The 24,252-nt window shown below is 34.8% G+C and overlaps 1 protein-coding gene and 2 long non-coding RNA genes across 3 annotated transcripts; all 3 read right to left on the reverse strand.

Moving 5' to 3' along the window:
- Window positions 1-13,876: 13,876 nt before the first annotated feature.
- Window positions 13,877-15,840, reverse strand: LOC135207723 (uncharacterized). Its single transcript, XR_010313056.1, has 2 exons — window positions 14,428-15,840; window positions 13,877-14,038 (listed from the first exon to the last, which is right to left on the reverse strand). It is a non-coding gene; the product is annotated as an uncharacterized LOC135207723 (long non-coding RNA).
- A 2,117-nt stretch (window positions 15,841-17,957) lies between these two features.
- On the reverse strand, window positions 17,958-18,635 carry LOC135208123 (uncharacterized). The gene has a single exon (XM_064240271.1). It carries the CDS (start codon window positions 18,633-18,635, stop codon window positions 17,958-17,960), a length of 678 nt encoding a protein of 225 aa, XP_064096341.1.
- A 2,312-nt stretch (window positions 18,636-20,947) lies between these two features.
- On the reverse strand, window positions 20,948-21,961 carry LOC135208059 (uncharacterized). Its single transcript, XR_010313112.1, has 2 exons — window positions 21,505-21,961; window positions 20,948-21,109 (listed from the first exon to the last, which is right to left on the reverse strand). It is a non-coding gene; the product is annotated as an uncharacterized LOC135208059 (long non-coding RNA).
- Window positions 21,962-24,252: the final 2,291 nt, after the last annotated feature.

The raw sequence follows: 24,252 nt of genomic DNA on the forward strand, positions 1-24,252 counted from the left end.
TCATGAACAACTTATCAACATATTAATTGCCAATTTGTCATGTAGTTATCTTGTCTGTTTCTTGATACTTTAACCTTCTTTATTATCAAAGTGAAGGACTCCTAAGGAGGTAGGATGCAACCCGGAACCCCACACTATAAAAACCACCCAGTCGAATAGGATGACTGTGATAGACCACAAAATAAATAAATAAATAAATAAGTATAAATGAATAAAATAATGATAATAATAATAAATAATTAATTAATTAGTATTTCAAAATTTACGTCAATTGTCATTTTTTATTCCTAGTGGGCAATTCATGTACCTGTCTTTCATATTCTGAATAATAATAATAATAATAATAATAATAATAATAATAATAATAATAATAATAATAATAATAAATTTCGCATCATTTTATCTATATCTTACGAGTCCTAAAACCAGTAGAAAGATATATAAAAAATTTTCCATTCAATTTAAACTTAATTCGTGAAACCCTACACTCTCCTAAATAATAATCCTAATATTCTGGAATATTCAGAGACGAGATATTACCACTTCCCCAGTTCCCCCGAATGTTGTAATAATAATTGGTGATCGTGCAAAAGGGAACTTGTATTAAACGCTGTCTAAAATCCTTAGTGTCAAATGGAGACTAATTCAATTCAATTTTTTCTTTTTCCATAACGTGTAACGGGCAGTGTTACTTGAGCCCACGGATCTAATGAGAGAGAGAGAGAGAGAGAGAAGAGAGAGAGATAGAGAGAGAGAGAGAGAGAGAGAGAGAGACTCACATGCAGTATAAAATTGATTCTCATCATAATGAGAGGTTTTCAATAATAAAATACCGAGTGATATACAAGAACTTTTATATAAAACCAAAAAAATTCCGAGAATTTCTGACTATCACCAAAAGTCAGGCAGTCAGAAATGAGTGAGAGCACCTGGGGAAAGTCAACAGAAAATCTTCCGGCGAAAGTGACTCTAGCTTTCTAAATGAGAGTTTTTTCTCATAGACTGATACTTAAGACCAAATTTAACTACCAACTTAATAAGGGTATAGAATTTGGAAATATTTTAATTAAGCAAACTAAACTACTAGGCCTATATTTCAACCCCTGTGGGAAGGTAGCGCTGTCAGTGCACCTCATGCTGCGCACTGTAGGCATTACTTAAGGTTCTTTGCAGCGTCCCATCCTTAGGCCCCTAACTACCACATCCTTCATTCCTTTTACTGCACCTCCGTTCATATTCTTAGAAATGAATGAAAGAATTAGGAATGAAGAAAAGGAATCTGCCTTCAAGAAAGGCGAACTTCAGTAACATGAATGTTTTGTATGAAACTCCTGAGCCCAGTTTCCCTCCATTCCTTTGCTCTGCCTCGAGAACACAGGAGTTTCGCCGCCACTCGGCACTTTGTGACTGCTAATTCGAATTTAATGTCGGATAAATGGGGTTTTGTAGAAGTAGTTAACGGACGCCGGATGGCTTGGGTGGGGGGCATGGGTAGGGGGTGGGGATTTGGGGAAAGGGGTGGGTGGGGTATGATAAAACCTGATTCTAGAACGAAGATCTTGAAGACAAAAACAAAGGCAAAATGTGGTGATAAGAAGGAAGTGGTGAGTAATTCTTCATCACTTATTACCAGGCTAACTGATTAATTAATTTATGGCTACTAGAACAGGCGTCACTCCACATGTACATGTGCTCTAAGTTGTTTTTCCTATTCATCAAACGACAAAAGTTATCCATAATTTGACAACGCAAAAAAGCCAAACCTAAGATCTCAGCCACTTAAAGACTAGTTTCTTGCGTCCTTGTTCCAAGAGAGCTTCATTTTATCTGTCCCCAGAGTTCCTTAGCCTCAGAAACTGAATTCCTTATTCCCTCAGCACCATCACAAGCATTAGACCCTCAATTCTTAAATAACAATGCACTCAAACCTTATGCTTATTAAACTGACCAAAATCAATTTTTGACCACATCTCTTATCTTTCAGTAACGATAAACAGGCTTTTTTTTTCTCATTTCGTGAAAATTATTTTATTGAAGAATCCCTTGAATGAACTTAAACTATATAAAAAAAATATCGTAACCAAATTATAATAAATCTATTTTACCAAAAGATGTGAAAACCATATTTCACTCGCAAGATATTCAAATTTTCTGTCTTTGTCTAAACCCAAAAGATCTTTAGTTTCTCCTCTGCAAATTCTGTGGGAGGAAGGTTTAGCATGGCGGAGGCACGATAATTTCCCCCACGGCACACGCATCCATTACTGAGTATAATGGTACGAATGGAGTTTGTCATGGCTGTGTTCAGGTAAACCATTCTGTTCCAACACTTCACGAAATCTCATGTTGTTGCATCTAACAAGCGTGAAACGATACAGGCAACGCCAGCCAAGTTATCAACAGAGAGAGAGAGAGAGAGAGAGAGAGAGAGAGAGATTACACATAACTGTAAATCCCCAGAAACCTTTATTCAGTGTTCGTGTCCTTCGCCTGAATCCACTGAATAACCAGGCCAGAGTCAAAGTAATAGGGTCTGCTCACGAGGCGGTACTAAAACCAAAAGGCCCATATCTTTATGAAACTATATTTACGATAACATTTTCATATAACTATTTTTGCGATGGCGTTTTATTTCATGTTTTTTATTTCCTTTTATTTCATGTTTCCGTATACTACGTTAAAGTACAAAGAATGCTCTTTCAAATGATATATAGCACATTACAATTACGATAATTTCAAACCAACAAGCGCGCACAGAAAAAATTATCTACGCACACAAAAATGTGCAATTACTTCATCCGTCAACCTACATACATTCACGTTTCGTAGCGTAGCTGACTAAGGGATGATGATAAAAAGAAACTGAAAAATGGATTAGAAAGCTGATAAAATTTATTATATAATGCATAAATAAAATTGATAGGTGTTCTCAAAAATTTTCAAGGAATTCTTGGTCAAAGACGGACCAAAATTTTTAAATTTTATGAAAATATTTACCACATTTTTCTTACATAATTTTTCATCTTATTACGTTTTGCTATATACCATGTAAAAGTACAAAAAATGCCCTTTCAATTTGTATATGACACATTAAAATTACAATTATTTTCAAACCCATAATCACGCACAAAAAATATTATATACGCATGCAACAATTATAAAAAATTAAGCGGTCGTGAGAGATCTGAAATCTAGCCCCGCCCCTTTTGAAACGTCATCAGATACATCCAGCCAGACTGACGAATCTTTTTGTACTTTTTTCGAAAATATTATAATCGTTTGAAGCATGCATAATTAATACCTTTATGTATCTTTGTGTTATATGTAAACTTATGTGTTCGGAAGTATATTTATGTGATATGAAGTGCTAATGAGAAATTTGCTGGAAGTGTTCCCTGTATCATTTTCTTCATCATTTATTCCTTTGATACCTTATATCGTATATGATGTAATTCTTATACTTTTGATATTGTTTTCCTTTTTGTGGCCAAGTCGTGCAAATGCAACTGCCATTTTTTACACTGCCTGTATCCATATTTTCTTTGTATTTATTGCATAGCAATAAGTATTCACAATAAGATTTGGAAAATATAATTAATCTGTCATTCTAACCTTTATCATAAAAAAGTTGCTTTTGAAAGTGAGGTATGAACACAGTGACAGAACTAAATACATTTCTTAAGAATTATTATTTGAAATCTTGATAATGTTACTACCTGAGAGAGAGAGAGAAAAGAGAGAGAGAGAGAGAGGAGAAAGAGAGAGAGAGAGAGAGAGAGAGAGAGAGAGTTAGTTGTCATGTTAAAAGAAATGGACTTGAAGAGAATACAGCAAACCAGTATATAGGTAAGTAAATAAATAAGTAAAGAATAAACATATGAAGAAAGCTGGAGTAGCTATGTGTGTTCAAACTGGTATATTTTGTGCAATAAAACAAGGTTTGGTGACTAAATGAGAGAATGGGTATTAAAAAAATCAAACATGTGACCTCTACAGATTTTATCATCAAGATTTTATGAAAAACACCACGCGATATGGATTAAATGTATAAAAACTAAGGGTTCTTTAAGAAATTCAGTGGAGAAACACAGGAGTGTTACTCTTGTGACGTCACAGTATTAGCTCCGCCCCCACTGCCGAGTTGAGCAGACCCTATATACTTTGAATGGTTATTAAAAAACATCAACCATGTGACCTCTTTACAGGTTTTATCAGATTTTATAAAAAAAAACCATGCGATATGGATTACATGTATAAAAACTAAAGCTTCTTTAAGTAATTCAATGGAGGAGCGCGGGTAGTGTTTACTCTTCTGACGTCACAGTATTAGCTCCGCCCCACTGCCGAGTTGAGCAGACCCTATTACTTTGACTCTGAACCAGGCTACCGATAAAGCAAAAACCTATAACTAGTCGTTCTGTCGGGTAAAGGAGCATTCTGTTCTTACAATACTATGAGAGAGCATCCGGTATAATATACTCCACCTTTCCAGACCTAATTTCTCAGTTCAAGTGTATTTTTATCTTAGCGAAATGAAACGCAATCATTTCTCTCTAATGGGGAACAAGGGACTACTCACTTCACGACTGAATTTACATTCGACAACAATAAATACTTTACAAGAGACTAGAAAGTTAGAACGATGCAAATGGAATGGTGACCAACATTCGTTCTCGGAGAAAAGGAATTTGTCCTGCAAATACTTTCGGCTGCTGATTTCGTTATGGCAGCCATTTTGTATAGATACAAAGAGAAATGCATCAGTTTCACGCCCAACGCACAGACATGAAATTAGTGCTGAAAAAACAAACAGTATATTTTCTGGTATAAAGGAAGTTCTTTATATTTTACCTTTGCAATAAGCTTTCTTATTACTTTTTACTCTTACTTATTCGGGAGGATGTCGAGCAACTGGAACTTCAGAAGTTGAAGCGAAGATGCAATGCATTAATACTCTAATGTTTTTCTCCTCGCGTTTTAAGTACATTTGTATCTATTTATTATTTATCTATTTTTTAATGAGTGAGATTATCTCTTTCTGTAATTCCATTAAATTTTGTTACTGCTTCCTAATGGACACCATAATATTCTTTGGAAGCAGATATTTCAAATCAGTGGCCCCTTTGGTGGGCTTGTTCCATATGAATAAGGTTCAGTTATTCCGAATCTCTGGAGACATCTAAAACTTTCTCGTTCCGAGAGAATGTCGGTTTCTGAAACATTTTCATTGATTTCTCAAAGGAAAATAAGAGACGATCAATTCAATGCTCTCAAAACAGATCGTTGACGAAAACATCTACTGAAAAAGCAAGCGTCATGTTCAGTATCTGATGAGGAGTTTACAACAGGATATGCTAGTTTGTATGTTAGGTGATAAAGCTAATAAATAGACTTTTAGGGGAGATTAAGTCTATTGGAATATCCGTAAGTTTTCGTTTTCCTTGCCTAACGGTCCAAGGAGTAAAGGGATAAGCCTATCTATCTTCCTGTCAGTTTTGAGTGAGAGGCCAGAGAGTGAATAGGAATCTCGCTCAAATGATACACCAGTGACTGAACATGGGAATTGTATCCGATATTATTATTATTATTATTATTATTATTATTATTATTATTATTATTATTATTATTATTACTCAAAAGATGAAACCTATTCATAAGTACCAAGCCCATAAAAGAGGCCACTGACTTGAAATTCAAGCATCCAAAATATTAAGGTGTTCATCAGGAAGAAGTGAGAGGAGGTACAGGGAAATAAAGAAAGAATAGACCATACTTATTTAAAAATAATGAACCTATGAACACAAAAAATATTAAAGAATAACTTGATATTGTCCTCTACGTGAATAAATGCATATCCTAAATAGGCCCAGTTTTCCTGAGACTCGAGAGATAAACAATTCATTAGAAGCAAACAGGAGTTCTTATGAACTCTGAGGGAAGGAAACCACTTGCTTTCCTTTTCAATTTCTTACTCATCCTCTCTCATCAACGCTGGTTTGAAAATCCTGTCCCATATTCCTGCACTCCCACAATATTTGGAGTTTAGCTCTTTGATATTTATTATTAGCTACTGTATAATGATATCAACCCTAACTTATACAATAAAAAATTGAAATATGCAGCAGCTCTACCTCCATATTGAAAATAACAAACTCCCATTTTATACCCCGAAATTAAAATATATAAACAATTACATCTGCATTTGCAAAGTATCTAACTCTGGCTTAATTTAAAAGTCTAACTCTATGAGTTAGAGTATGAGGCCTGTTTTGTTATCTTGGCGCCGCCACCCACCCCACCCCACCTAAAAATATAGAGTATATGCGACTTTTTTCCTCAGTAGAATGAGGGTTATATTTTGCACCCATCTCGCACATGGCTGTAGAATGACCATATATTGAAAGTTACTGACTACCCCAGAATGGAATGAACGGCTGCACTTAATATAATGTCAGAAAGCACCAGTGCAAATTCTAAAGTTACTTTTTCCCCTGAATAAACATTTTTTTCTCTTTGAATTTATATTTCTTTAGGTATTATTGAGCTGTTGTCTGTATTATCTACTATTTAGTCCATTCTGGGAAGATTAGGAAGGAGAGAGAGAGAGTGGAGTTGAAAGTAACCGTAAATGCTGCGTTTCTTGAAAAGAGAAACTTTTATCCAGTTTGGTGGACTCAAAAAATAACGCTGCACATTTTCTGGCTTCTTGACACTGACTGTGACAACCAAAACACCGAGATAAGAACTTCCTTTACAAATGAGATTTATGCATCTGCAGTGAGAGAGAGAGAGAGAGAGAGAGAGAGAGAGAGAGAGAGAGAGAGAGAGAGAGAGAGTTTGAATCATCTTCAAATCCTTTGATATGTTTTCACTCCTTAACCGACTCTTGATGGATTTCTGTGAAGGACTCGGTAAACAGGATGTCCTACAAGTCAGTCTTTCTCTCTTGCGTTCCCCAGAGGACCTTTGAAGTCCAAAGGTAATGAAAGTCCTCTTAGGGGTAATCTCTATTTAGTCTTTTAAATTCATATTTTACAAGATTTACTTCTGTCAAGTGTAAATCAGGGCCTTGATGGGAAAAGTGTGAAAGAAGTTTTTAATCTCTTTTCTTTATATAAAGTGTAATCGAGATGAATAATATATTTTACTTTCCTCTTTTCTTATCTGCCTCAGTCTCTCTCTTTCTCTCCATATTTATAACCATCCATTGCTACGAAATATGGAAGTAATATATAATATTAAATAGCATTGAATATAATATTAAGATATATTAGCTATTTCTAAACCTCACGAGGCGAACAGAATCTCTCTCTCTCTCTCTCTCTCTCTCTCCTTCTCTCTCTTCTCTCTCCTCGCTCCTCTTCCTCTCTCTCTCTCTCTCTCTTGATAAATCTCTAGCTACCCACAATCTATTAACAAGTTCTCGTGAACATCAATTATTGTGTTTCCCCTTATTCCTTCATGAACTCTGACGCTTTGAAATATTTCAGCATAATTCCCATCGAAATATTCCAGAATGACTCCTTGTTCTTCACTAATAAAATCAAATATGAAATGACATTTTCCATTTGCCTACCATGAATATCACTAACATTTCCCTCGCCCCTATAAATCCCATAATGGAATGTACTAACATTCCCCATCAACCTTCCGGTTCAGATAAAAGTGAAATTGAATCTGTTTTGGTCATAAATTTTGGTTATAAATCTGACTACAAATGGAAATGAAATCCTGGTTCGTGATGCGTCAAAAATACCAAAGAACGAAGATGATAATCAGGGGGAAATATATTCATGGGGAAGGAAATGTAATTACTCAGGGGAAAACATCGCTATAATATATACCCCATTGGCATACAATCCATGAAGCAGTTATTGAAGATATTCGCATATTCGCATTATATTATTATTATTATTATTATTATTATTATTTTATTATTATTCAGAAGATGGGGAACCCTATTCACATGGAACAAGAAGCCCACCACAGGGGCCACTGAACTTGAACTTCAAGGTTCCAAAGAATATGGATTTCATTAAAAACAAGTAACTGAAGATAACAGGAAATACGGAAAGAAGAGATCACTTATTAAAAAAGAAAGTAATAAATTAAATTAATAAATAGATAAAAACTTAATAAAGTTATTAATAGGGGAGGAGATTTGTATTAGGGTAGGAATGCTTTGTGTCTTTACTTGATGAGAATGAAAGTAACAATGACCAAAGTATATCATTATTTTCCATTCAACAAAAATCAGTTCGTTTCACACAACAGCAAAGGAAATTCAGTCCCAGCTGACGAAGCAGAACCAGAATAATTATTTCGACACAGCCACAGGGGAAATCTGACTTTATCCTGCTACCCCGGAAGGTTTCATCTCAGAAAAGAGGTTTATAAATGAACTGGTGATTTTTCCGGAAGGAAAATCTTCGTGAGTCTGAGATTTATTTTATGTCTGTTGCTCTTTCCTCTTCTGCTCCTCGGACGTGCGAGAGCGTCGGTGTCTCAAGTGATCTTCTAAACATATCACACCAACATGAAACTGCTGTTTGTCTCTTTTCTCTATTTTATTTTACTCTGGATTTACTTAATGGAGGAACTTAAATTAAGTTGGAGGTAACATTGAAATAAGAGAACGTGAATTTTCCAGAACCTTTTTCAGTTAATAAGTTAATTCAAAGTCCTCTTGGAATGCTTATATATTTGTTTAATTGTTTAAGTACACATCGATATGTTATTGTCTGAGTATGTTTGCATAAAGAATCTGAATCAACAATTCCATGGTTTTTCATTAAAATCATTTTGGCAGGCACCCAAACTCACACGGGTACACAACCGTACATGCATACATGCACACGTCCACAACACAAACTTTTACTTGTTATTTAAATGTTGATATCAATCACACAAGCAGAGAGAGAGAGAGAGAGAGAGAGAGAGAGAGAGGAGAGAGAGAGAGAGAGATAGTTACTGTCCTGTAACTGAGAGACATATATGATAAACGAAACATAAAAGACAATCTACGGGGAAACCTGAGTAAGAGAAGAAAAATGCGTCTATAAATCAAATGAAAATCACTTTTATGTAAACAATTTACGGTGGCAAACTCTTCAAAAGATAAACAATGAATAACGCTGAAACCTTCATAGAGGCCCATTTTCTGACATAACATAAAGCGTCGTTGTACAAAACATTGAACTAAATAATCTCTGTCATTTTTCACGTCCTTTTGACATAACTGAAGACTTAAATGCTCGACAGGAGTCTGTCATAATTGCTTGTGCGTAGATATTTTAGCTTTTGCCACCAGTGCTTCATATCTTGAACTTCTATTTCAGTCTGATTAATAATCAAGTGAAGAAAAGGAAAATTTTTTCCCATTTTCCAGTTGTCAAGTTCAATTTCAGCCCGAGCAAAAAAAAAAAAATATAATAAATAATAAATAAAAAATAAATAAACAGAGAATGAAGGGAAACATAATTTAGAAAAATGTTTGTATTTCCAAGTCGTTCGATGTACTCCAGACTTTAGGCAGAGAATCAGGGAATTGGTGCCCATCATACTAATCTGCATCATTATCGAACATTACCACGAATGCCGGTAAAATGGTATTTATTGCAAGGTAATGAGAGAGTGAATTTGCCCCAGTGTGAGAGGACATGACCCGTGATAGGTCGATACCGTGGTTTTGCGGTACCGGGAATTTTTGGTCGTTTATGAAGACCTTGTTTGAAACAATAGATCTACGAAAAATTATATATATATATATATACTATATATATATTATATATATATATATATATATATATATATATCATATAAACATGCCTTTTACAAACAAAATAAAGGTATTTCAACTTCTTATAATCCTAAAGCAAAAAAATACAAGACTAAACTAATAAACATCATTTATTCCTCTTACAAATAATACCTAAAGACACTTGCTATGTCTGTCTGTCTGTCTGTCTGTCTGTCGTCTGTCTGACCTGCTGTCTGTCTGTCTGTCTGTCTGATGAGGAGAAACAAGGCCATTACCGTCTAAATTTTCCCGAGTACAGTCGAATACTTCAGCAATTAGGTGTCATGTCTTCCAGTAAAGTAACAAGAAGTTCCACAACACTAAAGGCGCTGTCACACTAGCGAAATTTCCGTTGACTTTTGATTTTGACGTCGACTTTTCATGTTCTGACGACGACTTTCTGGTGTCGTCGTCACGAATTTTGAAAACGGTACCGATCGAATTCAACCCATCGCTACCGTCGACTTTATTGTTTGTTTACATCTCGGAGAATGCGCATTTCAAGTCATCAGATGCAAGATAGAGTTCTTGGTACAGTGGACAAGATTGCCAGAACAGTTTTTGGTCGAAGATATGGGGGAGAGATTATGGTTATGGGACCATAAGCATCTTAGTTTTATGAAAAAGGGTCTTAAATGAAAAAATTACCAAGAGATCACCATGCGACTCAGGGAAAACTTTCCTGAACTTGCTGATCTTTATACAGATAAGCATGCTATATCGTGAATATCAGATTGTTATATAGCCTAGGTCTGCTCTCATTAAGTTTTTATTTTTATTTTTATTTTTTTGCATTAGCAAATAATATACACAAAAATCTTTAAAACTTTTGCAGTGTTTCTATAGCTTAATTTATAATACAGTCTGACTGTGGTTGTGTAAAAAGGTTACGAATAGCCTATCTAGGCTATATAGGCATAGCTTATTTTTTTAAACAAAACTTTTCACATCTTTTTAACCAGGACTGAACCCAAAGATTTTTTTTTTAAATTCTACGCACCATTAAACACATGCAAGCACGACCCACTAATTGGTTTGTGTTATAAAGCATAGTTGTTTTATCATTCCGGGAAGTCACAGCTCCGATGGTGTGTTTACGTTTTGACGACGACAACCAAGGTATGAAGAAAAACGTGTGTGACAACCAGAGTACGGAATGACGTCGACTTCTTTGGAAAGTCGACGACAAACTCAGAAAAAGTCGACGGAAATTTCGCTAGTGTGACACCGCCTTAATTCTGGTCTCATGACTTTCTGGAATCGAATCGAAAACTCAAGCGTTGTTATAGTTCGCGGATTGATGGTCTTGCAGCAGAGTTCATTTTCCTCGATTGGGAACAGTATTTCTGAGTCAGATTTAGAAGCCGGGTAGAGCGCTTCTGTGAAACTCAGATTTGCAAGAAATTAATTGCTTCGACCGCATTCCGCCCAAAGTGTTGAATATCCAGGTCTTTAGAAAACAGAATTTTGTGCGAAAATCATTATTTTCTGAGACCGTTTCAGGGGACAACCATATTTCCAGGAATCTGAGTAAGATAGACTAGGCCAAACCTTCTCGCCCAAACTGGTGAGTATCCAGATCTTTATGCAGGAGGACTTTGCAGGAAAAAACCATCTTTCGCAGCTCAAAAGATGAGGGAAATTGATATCATTATTATGGTGTATAAGCTCCTCAATTCGTAATTCAATGGTCTAGAGAGAAATGGCTGACCTAACATCAAACTAAAGCAAATCAAATGTATGAATAAGTATTTGATGATTGTTTTAAGACTATTTCAAAAGATTTGTAGATGATATAATGTTTTTGGAGATTTTGTTGGTTTAATTAATATTTTCAATTTTAATATGATTTTCGTGTCTTCTCATGTTATTCGATGTATTCGAGGTTTCCTATGTATATCAAAGGCATTCGGTTCTACTGTAGTTGATATCACATCTCGACTTTTACCTCCTTTTATGGTGTCCCATAAACATCTGCACTCTTTCATGTCCTTTTCTTAGTTCATTGAAGGCATTTATATACCCATTTTACCAACCCACTAATTGCCTTCTATTCCTCTACACATATTATTTTGGTCCTTACCCTATCAATATTATTTGCAATTCAAAGTTTGGTGCATTTATCATTCGGCACTGAAAGGGAAATTGAGAGTAGAAAGGTTTGAGAGGTATAACAGGAGGAAAACCTTTTTGCAGTTTCTCTATGAATCAGATGTTGGGAGAGGGTTGAGGAAAGCAAGATGGAAGAAAACGAATATGAACGGAGGTACGATAAAAGGAATAAAAAGGGCTGCAGCTATGGGCCATAGGGACGTTACAAAGCACCTTAAGTAATGCTTACAGTACCCTCCAGAGGCGAACTTGGGACAATAGCTTGATATCGATATCTGTATCTAAAAAAAAATACTGAAAGCCTAATGCTTCCAGATGAGCGGAAAACAATAACAAAGAACTCACGACTTCTCCGCAAATATTTTCATCCTAAAACTAAAAACCTCCTTTTCCCAGGGGGTCCTTTCTGGTGCAACACCAAAACTCGGTTCAACAACCTCCCAAAAAAAAGAGTATTGACGCTGCTCCAAAAATGATCAGGAAAAGTCTTCATAAAAGTTAAGGGAAAAATCTCTTCAAGGAGACACCAGACAAGATCGTTCCTTGCTTCAGAAAGAATGCGAGAGTTTTTTTTTTTTTTTTATTTACTTTAGTGAGGAAGTTCGTACCACAAGTTGCAGACTGAAGGAAACAGAGAGTCTAGGAAAAATATCTAAGGTTAAATTCTCATCAAAGGCTTCTAATATTTTATAAGTGATTTATTTCTTGGAAAATAGTTGAGATGACTCAGATTCTACGGCGACCAAATCGTTACTATTCGGATTCGATAAGTTTTCTTCAATTCGATTTCTTAATTGTAAAACTAAATACATAAAATAATCGATGATAGATATATTTATTAAAATCCTATGCTGTATTATTTCGTAATTAAGAAATAAACATAAACACCAACATCGTCACTCCCAAACCCTCAAAGGAAGGAAACGGGTGAAGATTTTTGAAAGCTCTCCCGTACAAGATTCTTAAAACACGACGCAATATCTTCAAAGAAATAAGTAAAGTTGCACATAAAAGACTTTAGAACGACGGTTTCCAAGATACAAAAGAGAAAACCTCTTATGATATATAAATCATTCTGTGGGACGAGAACAGATTATTAAGAACATCTTGATCAGTCGCTTTTCATTATTCATTTGCTATTCATTAATTGATGCTGATCGGGGATAGGAATAAAAAAATGGATGCTATGATTCTCTCAGTGATATTTAGTATTAGGCGAAGGAGTGAGTGTAATCACCTCTTTTGCCTGCCTCTTGAAAAATATCAGACTCATGATGAATGGAAATACACACGCACATCCAAACACACACAAGTGTGTGTGAGTATGTGTATATATATATATATATATGAAAAATATATATATATATATATATATATATATATATATATATATATATATACTATATATATATATATATTATATATATATATATATATATATATATATATATATATATATATATATATATATATATATATATATATATATATATATATATATATATATATATATATATATATATATATATATATATATATATAGTATTACTATGTATATTCATAGGAGACTCAACACAAGGGCAAAAGGACCTGATATATATCCACCCATCCCCTGCATTTATAACATTATCCACAACATCTTACGACGAAGCACTTGAGACTTTTCTCTTGATTGAGGTTGTGTGGCAAGAATCTAATTGAGAAAATGAGCTTTGGAGATGGTGAATCATTTGCTTTAAAGAAATAGATGTTACAAGTTTAGACATTATGAAATTTCACGATGAAGTCTCAGAGGGGGAATAAATATGGTTAAAACTTGTGAGACAAACAAGAAGTATGTTTACTACTATGCACTCAGCTTGAATGCTGGAGAGTGACATGTATAAAAATGAATTCTATACAGATTTTAATGATAAGGTAATTTATTAAATTTATAAGTTAATATAGGATATATTAAATAAAGTATAAGTTACAATGAATTTAATTGTAATGTATATCATCGAACCACAAAAATAAACTTCTGAATGACAAACAAACACTTGACGTGAACCATAAGGATAGGAAGTGAGTACTTGGGCTGCATCATCCGGAGGCCAATGAAATGAATCCGAAAGTATACAAACACATCTGAAATAGTGAACAAGAGGAAATCTTAAGATTTCATGTATGAACAGAATCGGACGCAACTACAATGAAATAACAGCCCAAAAGTAAACAAGTAAAATGTAAAGTATATTTCTATCCCAGTAAACAAAACGTCAAAATGAGTGTAAAAACAAACAGAATTCAATACAATTAAATAGTAAATTGACTAATGAAATATAATTAAACAAAGTAACTAGAAGTATGAATAAGTATGTAATTCACTTATATGTAAGGTAAGTTTAGGTAAGGTACGTATAATTTGGATAAGTATAGATAACACACTTATCACATAAGCATCGATTAAAGCTGCAGGAATAAAAGTCAAGATCTGGACAGTTTAAAAAACAAAGAAAAAATAGCTTTTCTCTCACCTTGTTTTTAGTGTGATTTAGGAGATAGGTAAGCGGGTTCCCCTTTGGCAGGTCCGGGTCCAATGGTAACTTGATAGAATTATTCCATATTTGCGTAACACATGACCGTGATGCAAATGATAAGATCCATATGTCACTAAATCACTTCAAAGTTTAATCCACGGTAAGTATGACTGGAACTTCTGCTGAAGACTGCTGTTGTTAAGTTCTTGACAGGTACTGCCGGTTCTTCGTCACTCAGTAAACAAAGAAAACATTTTCCGCATTAAAATTGGTGATTTGTTTACGGCAATAACCATTTAAAAGGATTAGACGAGAAAAGCTATTTATGAAAATTACGTTAATTTTAAAATTGACTAGTTAAGTAATTACATAGGTAAAGCACTTTAATACTGATGCCGTAGTGATAATGCATATTTTTTTTTAATAACTGGTAAAATTAAAGGAATTAAATACATATTTTTCTACACTCCAGGGGAGAGATTTTGATTTAGTATGAAATCAAAAGTATATAATGTAAATGTATTTACATGAAAATTACCCAAAAATAAAAACCAATCAAAAGAATCCAAATAAAACAATATTAACAGTAATGAAAAATCCCTAATCAGATTCAGCCAAAATTTGGTGAATTTGGCAGCACCCTGTATAGCTGCTTTTCTTTTAGGACGTGATGATACAATATGAACATTATTAGTGTCTGGTACACCTTGCTTCTCATCATCGCCTGGGACTGACAAAAGAGGAATTATAGAACTAGAGTGCCGTTTTAATATTTCTCCAGTTTTCCCTTTAAAGACTTTCACAGCCGTAACTTCATTGTTTATATTTGTTATAATTTCCTTAATGCGTCCCATTGGATAATTACAGGGTTTAGCTAAGGGTTCCTTCAAAAGTACTATATCTCCAACTTTAAGTTCTTTATGTTGAACGGGCTTGTATCGGTCTTTTTTATTCACGGCTTGATATATAAGATTCCCAATAAATTCTTCATTGTATATTTTAATGAGATTATGTCGTACATTTTGTAGTTTCAGTAATGATGAAGGAATCTGATCTGCATTGAATTCCGGATCGGGATCTGTTGGGCCTTGTAGTTGAGGGATTATATTGATGGAAACCAATTCTCTGCCATGAATCAACATCTCCGGGGTAATGATTTCTGGAATGCTCTCTCCTGAAGAGTCCCTAAGAGACTCTTTAAATGAAATTGGCCTTCTGTTCACCAAATGTATAGTTTTGTGAACAATAAAATCAAAATCCCGAAGGGGAAGAACATTATTGCGTATTGCTCCAAATAATAAGCGCTTGGTTAGTTTCACGCAAGACTCTACTAACGAGCCGAGTTGATTACATCCCTTGTAATATTGCTCAAATTTAAAGGATTTAATTCCACGTTCCTGTAAATATGCATTTGTCTCGTAATCGCTGAGGAAACTAGAGATCTGTTTGCACCATCAACGAATTGTGATCCAATCAGACAGACATAGGGAGGGAATGCCAAATTCATATGTATGAAGTTGTAATGCTCTAATAAATTCCTCTGAAGTTAAATCCATACAATTTTCAAGTTAATAGCCCGAGACCACAGACACGTAATACATAACAACCATACCTTGACAGTATTTCCTTGATCATTCTTTATTTTAAATGGACCCATATGATCAATAAAAATCTGCCTGTACGGTATGTTTTCAGGATTAATCCTGAACTCTGGGTAATGACTTTGATTTAGTTTAATTACCCTCTCATTTACTCTCTTACATGTAATGCAGTTTGACAGAACTTTCTTCACAGCCGAGTATATATGGGTAATCCAAAAGTTTCTTCTAAGTTCCGCCAACAAAGGATAACAACCAGCATGCGAGAGCTTCACGTGCAATTCCCTTATAATCAGAGGAACCAATATACTGTCCTTCGATATTAGTAAAGGATAGTTGAATTTGTTAAGATGTTGGACTTCCTTCAATCTTCGGCATTTACTCTTCACCCTCACCATGCCATCCGAATCAAGAAACAAGTTCAATTGTGCAACAATGTTAGGCAGATTCTTCAACTGCTTCTGTTTTGAGTGAAAATAATCAAAGACATCTGGGAAGTGAATATGTTGATCCCTGATTATAATCTGCCTACAAGCTTCATCATAAAAGTTAAAGCCTTCATCTTCAACTTCAAAATGATCTAGAGCTGGATGTTTACTTTTAAACTTAGATTTCAAAATGCTGCAGAACCTGAGCACCACCGCATGCACTCTCACAGCCTTCTCAAAACTAGAAACCCTATTAAAAGAGAAAAGATGTTCCGAGCACACATGCGGAGGTGAACAAGCACTACCACAATTGGTCTCCACTTTATGCACTCGTTTTGGTTCAAATAATCCAGGTACAATGAACGACAATGTGCTGTCACTACAGATCACATTGCTTTCGCTTTCTGTAATGAACTTGGGACCAGTTATATAGTTTGTTTTCATCAGCTGTCTAAAGGATAAAGGTCTGGTGATGCAGTCTGCTGGATTATCTTCTCCAGACAAAACAAAAGAAAATTTCATACAAGAATCCTCACACAGCTTATTGATATACTCTAACCTATTGAGTACAAAGGGTTGCTTTTTTTGTAGTTTGTCAAGTTTCAAGGCGTAAGACTGCAGCCAGGTCAGTACCACCAAACTGTCAGAGTAGACTTCACATCCAACTATCTCAATAGGATCAATGCAACCAAATCCTGAAAGTTCATTCTTCAAATCCTTTACAGTTTCAACGGTTAATGCAAGAGCTTGCAATTCCAAGCTTGGTATGGATTTTGACTCCAATTGTTTACTCACCAGTTTATTTCTTGCTAAAATAAAGTAGATATTATTTGTATTTATGTTATACAGATACACTGCAGTGCCAAACAGAACCTTACTACTATCAGCAAACCCAACCAATTTATATTTGTCAGTACGAGCACCAAAATTCCGTGGGAACTCTACAGAAGGTGCAGAATTGGCCTGCTTGCAGATATTCTTCCATTCATTGATCAAAGGAGCAGTAAGCTTTTCATCCCAATCTAGTTCTGGTCTACACTGCAATCTGTGTAGAAACAATCTGGCTCGATTCAGTATAGGTCCATTGAAATTAAGATCGAACTGTGAAGCTATAGTAGATAAAACTTCTCTTTTTGTTGATGAATTTATATCCAGTTGTATGGGTTTTGTAGACAATGTATCACTCATTCGATCCCACTCAAGTCCCAGCAGTTTACTTTTTGTTGGAGTCTCTGTTTCCTGAATTTTGTCAATTTCTTTCTGTAATGACATGTCATTAGACAAAAACTGCTGAAGTGAAAACTTATATGGACTGAAAATATCCTCCAACATTGTATACATCCACAACAAACACTCCGATGTTTCTGCCGTAAATGCACAGTTGTCCATATAAGACAACTGATAAATGGTTCTCTTGAGTTTCATCAATGGAAAAGAATCATTCGTAGAATCCAGTATCAATATCTTGTATAATCCAAGCATTAATAATGCAGGTGAACATCTAAGTCCAAAGGAAGTCTACTATTCTTATAGCCAATAATTGAAAATCTCCCTCTTCAAGATTTCTAAACCACAAAAAACAAAGGCGATTTTGGTCGACTTCCTCAAGACCTATATTGTTGAATGCCTTCTTTATATCAAAGCAACATAGTTTGCTTCCGAACCTCAAATTGATAATGGAAGTGGAGAGTTTCTGATTTAATGTTGGACCTGCATGCATAGTTTGATTGTGATTCATACTTCCTTTGTCACTCAAATTTGATAGGAACACAACCCTACATTTTGTGGTCTCACGATCAGGCTTAAAAATGCCCATAAAAGGCATGAAACTGGACTCTGGATGCTCCTTCTTGAATTGATCTAAATTTTCAATTCTCTCAATTATTCCAGCATCCGCTTGCTCCTTAAATACCATATTTATCTGCTTCAGTTTATCGTCTAAATTTCCTTGCAATTTTCTTTGCAGGCTTGACAGTATTTTCTCTGATATATTGAAGTTATGTCCCAAAAGGTGAGAAACTCTAGGGTTCCAGAGTAATGGCATCACCAGCCTCCCTTCACTATTCCTTGTAGTTTTCTCTAAAACGTAATTGACCAACTGAGTATGGATTTCAACAGTTTCAGAGTACATTGAAGTCTCTCTATGTAATGCTTGGTCAACAAACAGAATCAAGTACATCCTTGTCATATCAACTAACCCACCGATTCATCATCCTCTCCCTCCAAAACAAATGATTCATTTCTATTTTCGATTTTATCAAAATCTATATTAGAGGTTTGATAAAACTTAGCTTCTTCTGAAGGCAGGTAGTCTGGGGTTCTATTAGTTATCGAAATGTAGGAAGACGAGGAGACTTCAGGGGCATATGGTAAATAAGGCAGATCCTGTAAAATAGTCTCAGTTGCTCCCTTTAACACTAAACCATGAGGAGTTCTTGAATATATAGATTTCTCTCCGAATAAAATTTCAGTCTCAGGTATGCAATAGCTGGATTTTGATCCCAAAATAAGCTGGATATCAGAAATATCTTCTGAACCATCCAAAAGTCTTGTATCTGCCAATTTATATCCTTTTGACAGAAATCCATTAACAACTCTGTTCAACTTGGGAAGATTCAGAGTAATATTTATATTAGGAAGGCACAATGCATAAATGACTCTTGAATCCCTGTCAAATTTAATTTCCACCTCGACAATTTTGGTGTCATAACTTCTAGGGACATTGATACCATTCACAGTAAGTTTAACACTCTCTCGTATGACTGGTAGATTCAATCTGCTTGCCAACTCTTCAGATATGAAATTGGATTGACATCCACTGTCTTTCATACAACGCACATTGAATCCACTTATGTTACACGTGAAGGTTGGAAGAATCGTATCTCCCTCACTTGAGTTATTCAAAGCCTCTGTAATAGTAGTAATGTTATTCTGGGATCTTTCCGCAGGAGTTTTAGCCTTTGTGTCTTTCTTGCCCTTGTTTTCTTTATGGAACTTTTTCTTGTTAAGGTCCAGATTCTTTTGACCAATGTCATTGGATTGATTTTCCCCTGGACGAGTGCACAAGTAATTCCAATGAAAACCTTTGCAATTTACACACCGATCTCTAAATTTGTATCTGCACTTTTCAGTAGAATGTGATGCCAGGCCACATCTAGTACATCCATCGATACTCTTCAATTTCTCAACTTTGGAAACCGGAGAAATAAAGTTCATACAATCTCTGATGTTATGGCTAGCCTTTTCTTGGACTGTGCTACACAAGGAGCATGGATAACATTTTGCAGTAGTAACTCCACTAGTTCCCTCTGGTGTGAAGTTCACATTTACTGCCATATCCACAGAATGATCTGTTACTTTCCCTTTTTTCTTATGGTGATTGTATCTTGTGCAGGCAGTGAAGAAGTTATCACCAATCTCTTCCATTGAAGGCCATGTATGGTTAGTAATATTTATCAGTAAATCCCTGAACTTCTCATTTAGACCTGTCCACACAAAGTATTGCAAAATATAATCAATAGTAACATTCAACTTACGGACATTCTCTATTATACCTTTAACTTTGGATACATTTATTCAATGTCATCACATTTGTCCAAGTTTAGCTCAGATAGCTGCTTGATGGTGCTGAATTTCTGAACGTCTGGAGAAGCAAGTGCCTTTTCTAAGAGCTCCTTTGCTTTACTATATCCTTGGTTATGAGACTCCAAGGAATCTATCAAAACCAAGGCTCTTCCAGTTATCTGCTGCTTTAGGAGTAAAAGCTTTTCGTAGTCAGAGTATTCATACCTGTTGATAATTGCCTCAAATTGAGATAGAAATTTAGTTAGATCTTCGTTCTCTTGACCAGAGTATCGAGGTAAAGGAGCCGTTGGTCTCTTCAAAAGGGGAAGAGCTGGAGTTGGGAGTGATGGTGTAGTCGGTACAGGCGATTGGAGCTTAAATAAAGACGAACGTAGTTTGTCTTGATAATTTTCACAGGCCTCCAATTCCTCCATCAGTTCACTTTCGTTTTCTTCAGAACTCCATTTTATACCCTGTATTTGAAGATCCAATTCCTTCAAACGTGCCATGTTGTCAGTCAACTTAGACTCAAGTGCTAGCTTATCTGAAGCTTCAAGTAAGATGAACTGATCACGTCGATCAAACGACTCCGTAACAGACTTTCTTACAAACTTCCGAGAAGTTATTAATCTCTTCAGTTCAGTCATCTTGACTAATATATAAGTAACAATAGACCACAGTAAAACAATAAAATGCAGTACTAATATAAGCAGAAGTGTATAAACAGTAATCACAAAAGTAACTTAAAGTAAATGTTAAGCAAATTATCACCTTGGACCCGAAACCTACCTCCGGGAAACGCAGCCACCCACTCAACTTCCAGATCCTGTCACGGTCGCCATGTATAAAAATGAATTCTATACAGATTTTAATGATAAGGTAATTTATTAAATTTATAAGTTAATATAGGATATATTAAATAAAGTATAAGTTACAATGAATTTAATTGTAATGTATATCATCGAACCACAAAAATAAACTTCTGAATGACAAACAAACACTTGACGTGAACCATAAGGATAGGAAGTGAGTACTTGGGCTGCATCATCCGGAGGCCAATGAAATGAATCCGAAAGTATACAAACACATCTGAAATAGTGAACAAGAGGAAATCTTAAGATTTCATGTATGAACAGAATCGGACGCAACTACCCCAATGAAATAACAGCCCAAAAGTAAACAAGTAAAATGTAAAGTATATTTCTATCCCAGTAAACAAAACGTCAAAATGAGTGTAAAAACAAACAGAATTCAATACAATTAAATAGTAAATTGACTAATGAAATATAATTAAACAAAGTAACTAGAAGTATGAATAAGTATGTAATTCACTTATATGTAAGGTAAGTTTAGGTAAGGTACGTATAATTTGGATAAGTATAGATAATAACACACTTATCACATAAGCATCGATTAAAGCTGCAGGAATAAAAGTCAAGATCTGGACAGTTTAAAAAACAAAGAAAAAATAGCTTTTCTCTCACCTTGTTTTTAGTGTGATTTAGGAGATAGGTAAGCGGGTTCCCCTTTGGCAGGTCCGGGTCCAATGGTAACTTGATAGAATTATTCCATATTTGCGTAACACATGACCGTGATGCAAATGATAAGATCCATATGTCACTAAATCACTTCAAAGTTTAATCCACGGTAAGTATGACTGGAACTTCTGCTGAAGACTGCTGTTGTTAAGTTCTTGACAGGTACTGCCGGTTCTTCGTCACTCAGTAAACAAAGAAAACATTTTCCGCATTAAAATTGGTGATTTGTTTACGGCAATAACCATTTAAAAGGATTAGACGAGAAAAGCTATTTATGAAAATTACGATAATTTTAAAATTGACTAGTTAAGTAATTACATAGGTAAAGCACTTTAATACTGATGCCGTAGTGATAATGCATATTTTTTTTTAATAACTGGTAAAATTAAAGGAATTAAATATATATTTTCTACATGACATGTTTGCTATGAAATTAGGTGCGAGACAAATAAAAGAAAAAGCTTTATGCTTAAATTCACTCCTGATAAAATCTTATGATAAAGTTGATAGAGAGGCACTATGGATGATGATAAGCGTGTATGGTATTGAAGATAAAATGCAAATGTGGTTAAAAGCTATACAGCAAGCAAAGTGCATGTTAGGACATGTAGACAAAGAGTGACTGGTTGGTGTTAAAGTGTCTCCATGATTATTCAATGTCCTTATGAAAAGAGAAACTCAATAGACTAAGGATGTAGATCCAAAGTGGGGTGGGATATGTCAATGAATGATGGATGGACTGTGGAATGACTGATGTTTGCAGGTGATACACGACTGATTGGGGACAGTGAAGAGAAACTGCAGAATCCGGAGGGAGTCTGACAGGTTCTGCCTGCTGGAGGAGTGAGAGTTACATTCTGAGGGGAAATGGAAAATTTAGGACTGGATATATATATATACATATATATATACTATATATATATAATATATATATATATATATATATATATATATATATATATATATATATATATATAATGCAAGAATAAATAAATAAGATTAAAAGGTGATTAATATCGAAATCCATGTAATGAGAGAGACCTCCATTTCAATTAGAATTTCGAGGGGTCACACAGAAATATATAAAATATATAATGGTTACAGTATTTGAATTGATTCTAATTCAATTCGATATCGAATGTGATGACATGATTACAATGGCATATAAATCAATTCTGATAAAAGAGCTATTATTGTTATTATCATTTCAGAACAATGGACGAAACGTATATAATTGAATATATTATTATTGCAATAATTCACAAACACATATATACACTAGGCCACGATCTTGAGCATAAGATATAAGTTCAGGTCGCCTCCCAACTGAACTTATATCTATTGCGGTGGCGGAGTGGTTTTAGGCTTCACTGCCTGTCCTGGGATTGAGAGTTCGCTGGTTCGAGCCTGGCGATCACCCAGCTATTATCGCTTAATAAAATTCACTCGGTTAAACATATATGAAAATATATTAATTCCGAGGTATAGAGAATTAGATATCAAAGACATTTGTAGTTCGATATTTGTATATGAATCACGGTAATGTGATATGACTGATATATATATATAATATATATATATATATTATATATATATATATATATATATATTATATATATATATATATAAATCGATGCATTACATATATATGTAAAATGAAAGAAGGCCCAGTCATCAAGCACATTACCCAAGGGTTAAAATACATTACCCTCTAAATACCTCTGTAATTAATGAAATAGTAATTAAGGTTTATTAGGCTATTTCGTCTGACCACAGAGGAGGACCCTCGGCATGCAAATCATTATCATTTAGCCATCTCTTTGTGATTCTACTAAAATATTAATATCTAATAATCAACAATGACATTATCATGAGTGATTAAATCCTCTCTCTCCCTCTCTCTTCTGTGTGTGTGTGTGTGACATACCCCTCTTCTGATCCATAAGATCCTAATGAAAGCATCAAAAGAAGGATGAACACAAACGACTGAAATATTTCTACTTTGGAGTTCCAGAGTAAGCTCAATAAATGTCCAGCCATTAGTAATTCAGTTCATTACTAAAACAATGAAAAAAGAGAAATTACATCGTTTTATGTACAAATGGTGCCATCAACGGTAATTACTCGGAAATATTAGGCAGGAAATTACAATGGAAATTAATTACAGCTTTAATGGAGGTTAAATACAAATCCAGCTGAAGAATTCGGCAGAAATTGGGAAATAAAAAATTGATTTCAAAATTAGCTTTACTTATTAAAGTCTTTATTTATGGAGGATTTGGTCTACGAAACTGGGCTGAGGGCCACTTCCGGCCTTCACTTCCGGTGTCCGGAGATGAAGATGTAATTACATTCATGTGTATAAAGTATTTGTTAAAGGTTACGAACAAAGAAATTCTTCGAAACAGACATAAATAAAAAAATAATCAATAAACAAAAACAAGCGGAACGAAGGAAAAAAAAAATTACTCAAACAAGCAATGGCACAAACACGTACCGAGTTCATCTTCAATTATGCATATTCACACACAAACACATACGTACATTGCTACCACGCCGTATAAGAAGATACGATCAACATCCTTTTAACGAATTTTCTTCAATGATGCTAAAACGTCACATTGCTGCCGCGAAAATGGAGGAAAAGGAGAAATTTAAAGAACTGGCAAAAGCCCGACGTAACTTCAACTACTC

Source organism: Macrobrachium nipponense, chromosome 34 (assembly GCF_015104395.2).
Source record: "Macrobrachium nipponense isolate FS-2020 chromosome 34, ASM1510439v2, whole genome shotgun sequence".
In the NCBI taxonomy this organism is placed as follows: Eukaryota; Metazoa; Arthropoda; class Malacostraca; order Decapoda; family Palaemonidae; genus Macrobrachium; species Macrobrachium nipponense.

Coding starts and splice junctions, on each gene's coding strand:
- LOC135208123 (XM_064240271.1), bottom strand. CDS start 18,635: ATGTACTTGATTCTGTTTGTTGACCAAGCATTACATAGAGAGACTTCA.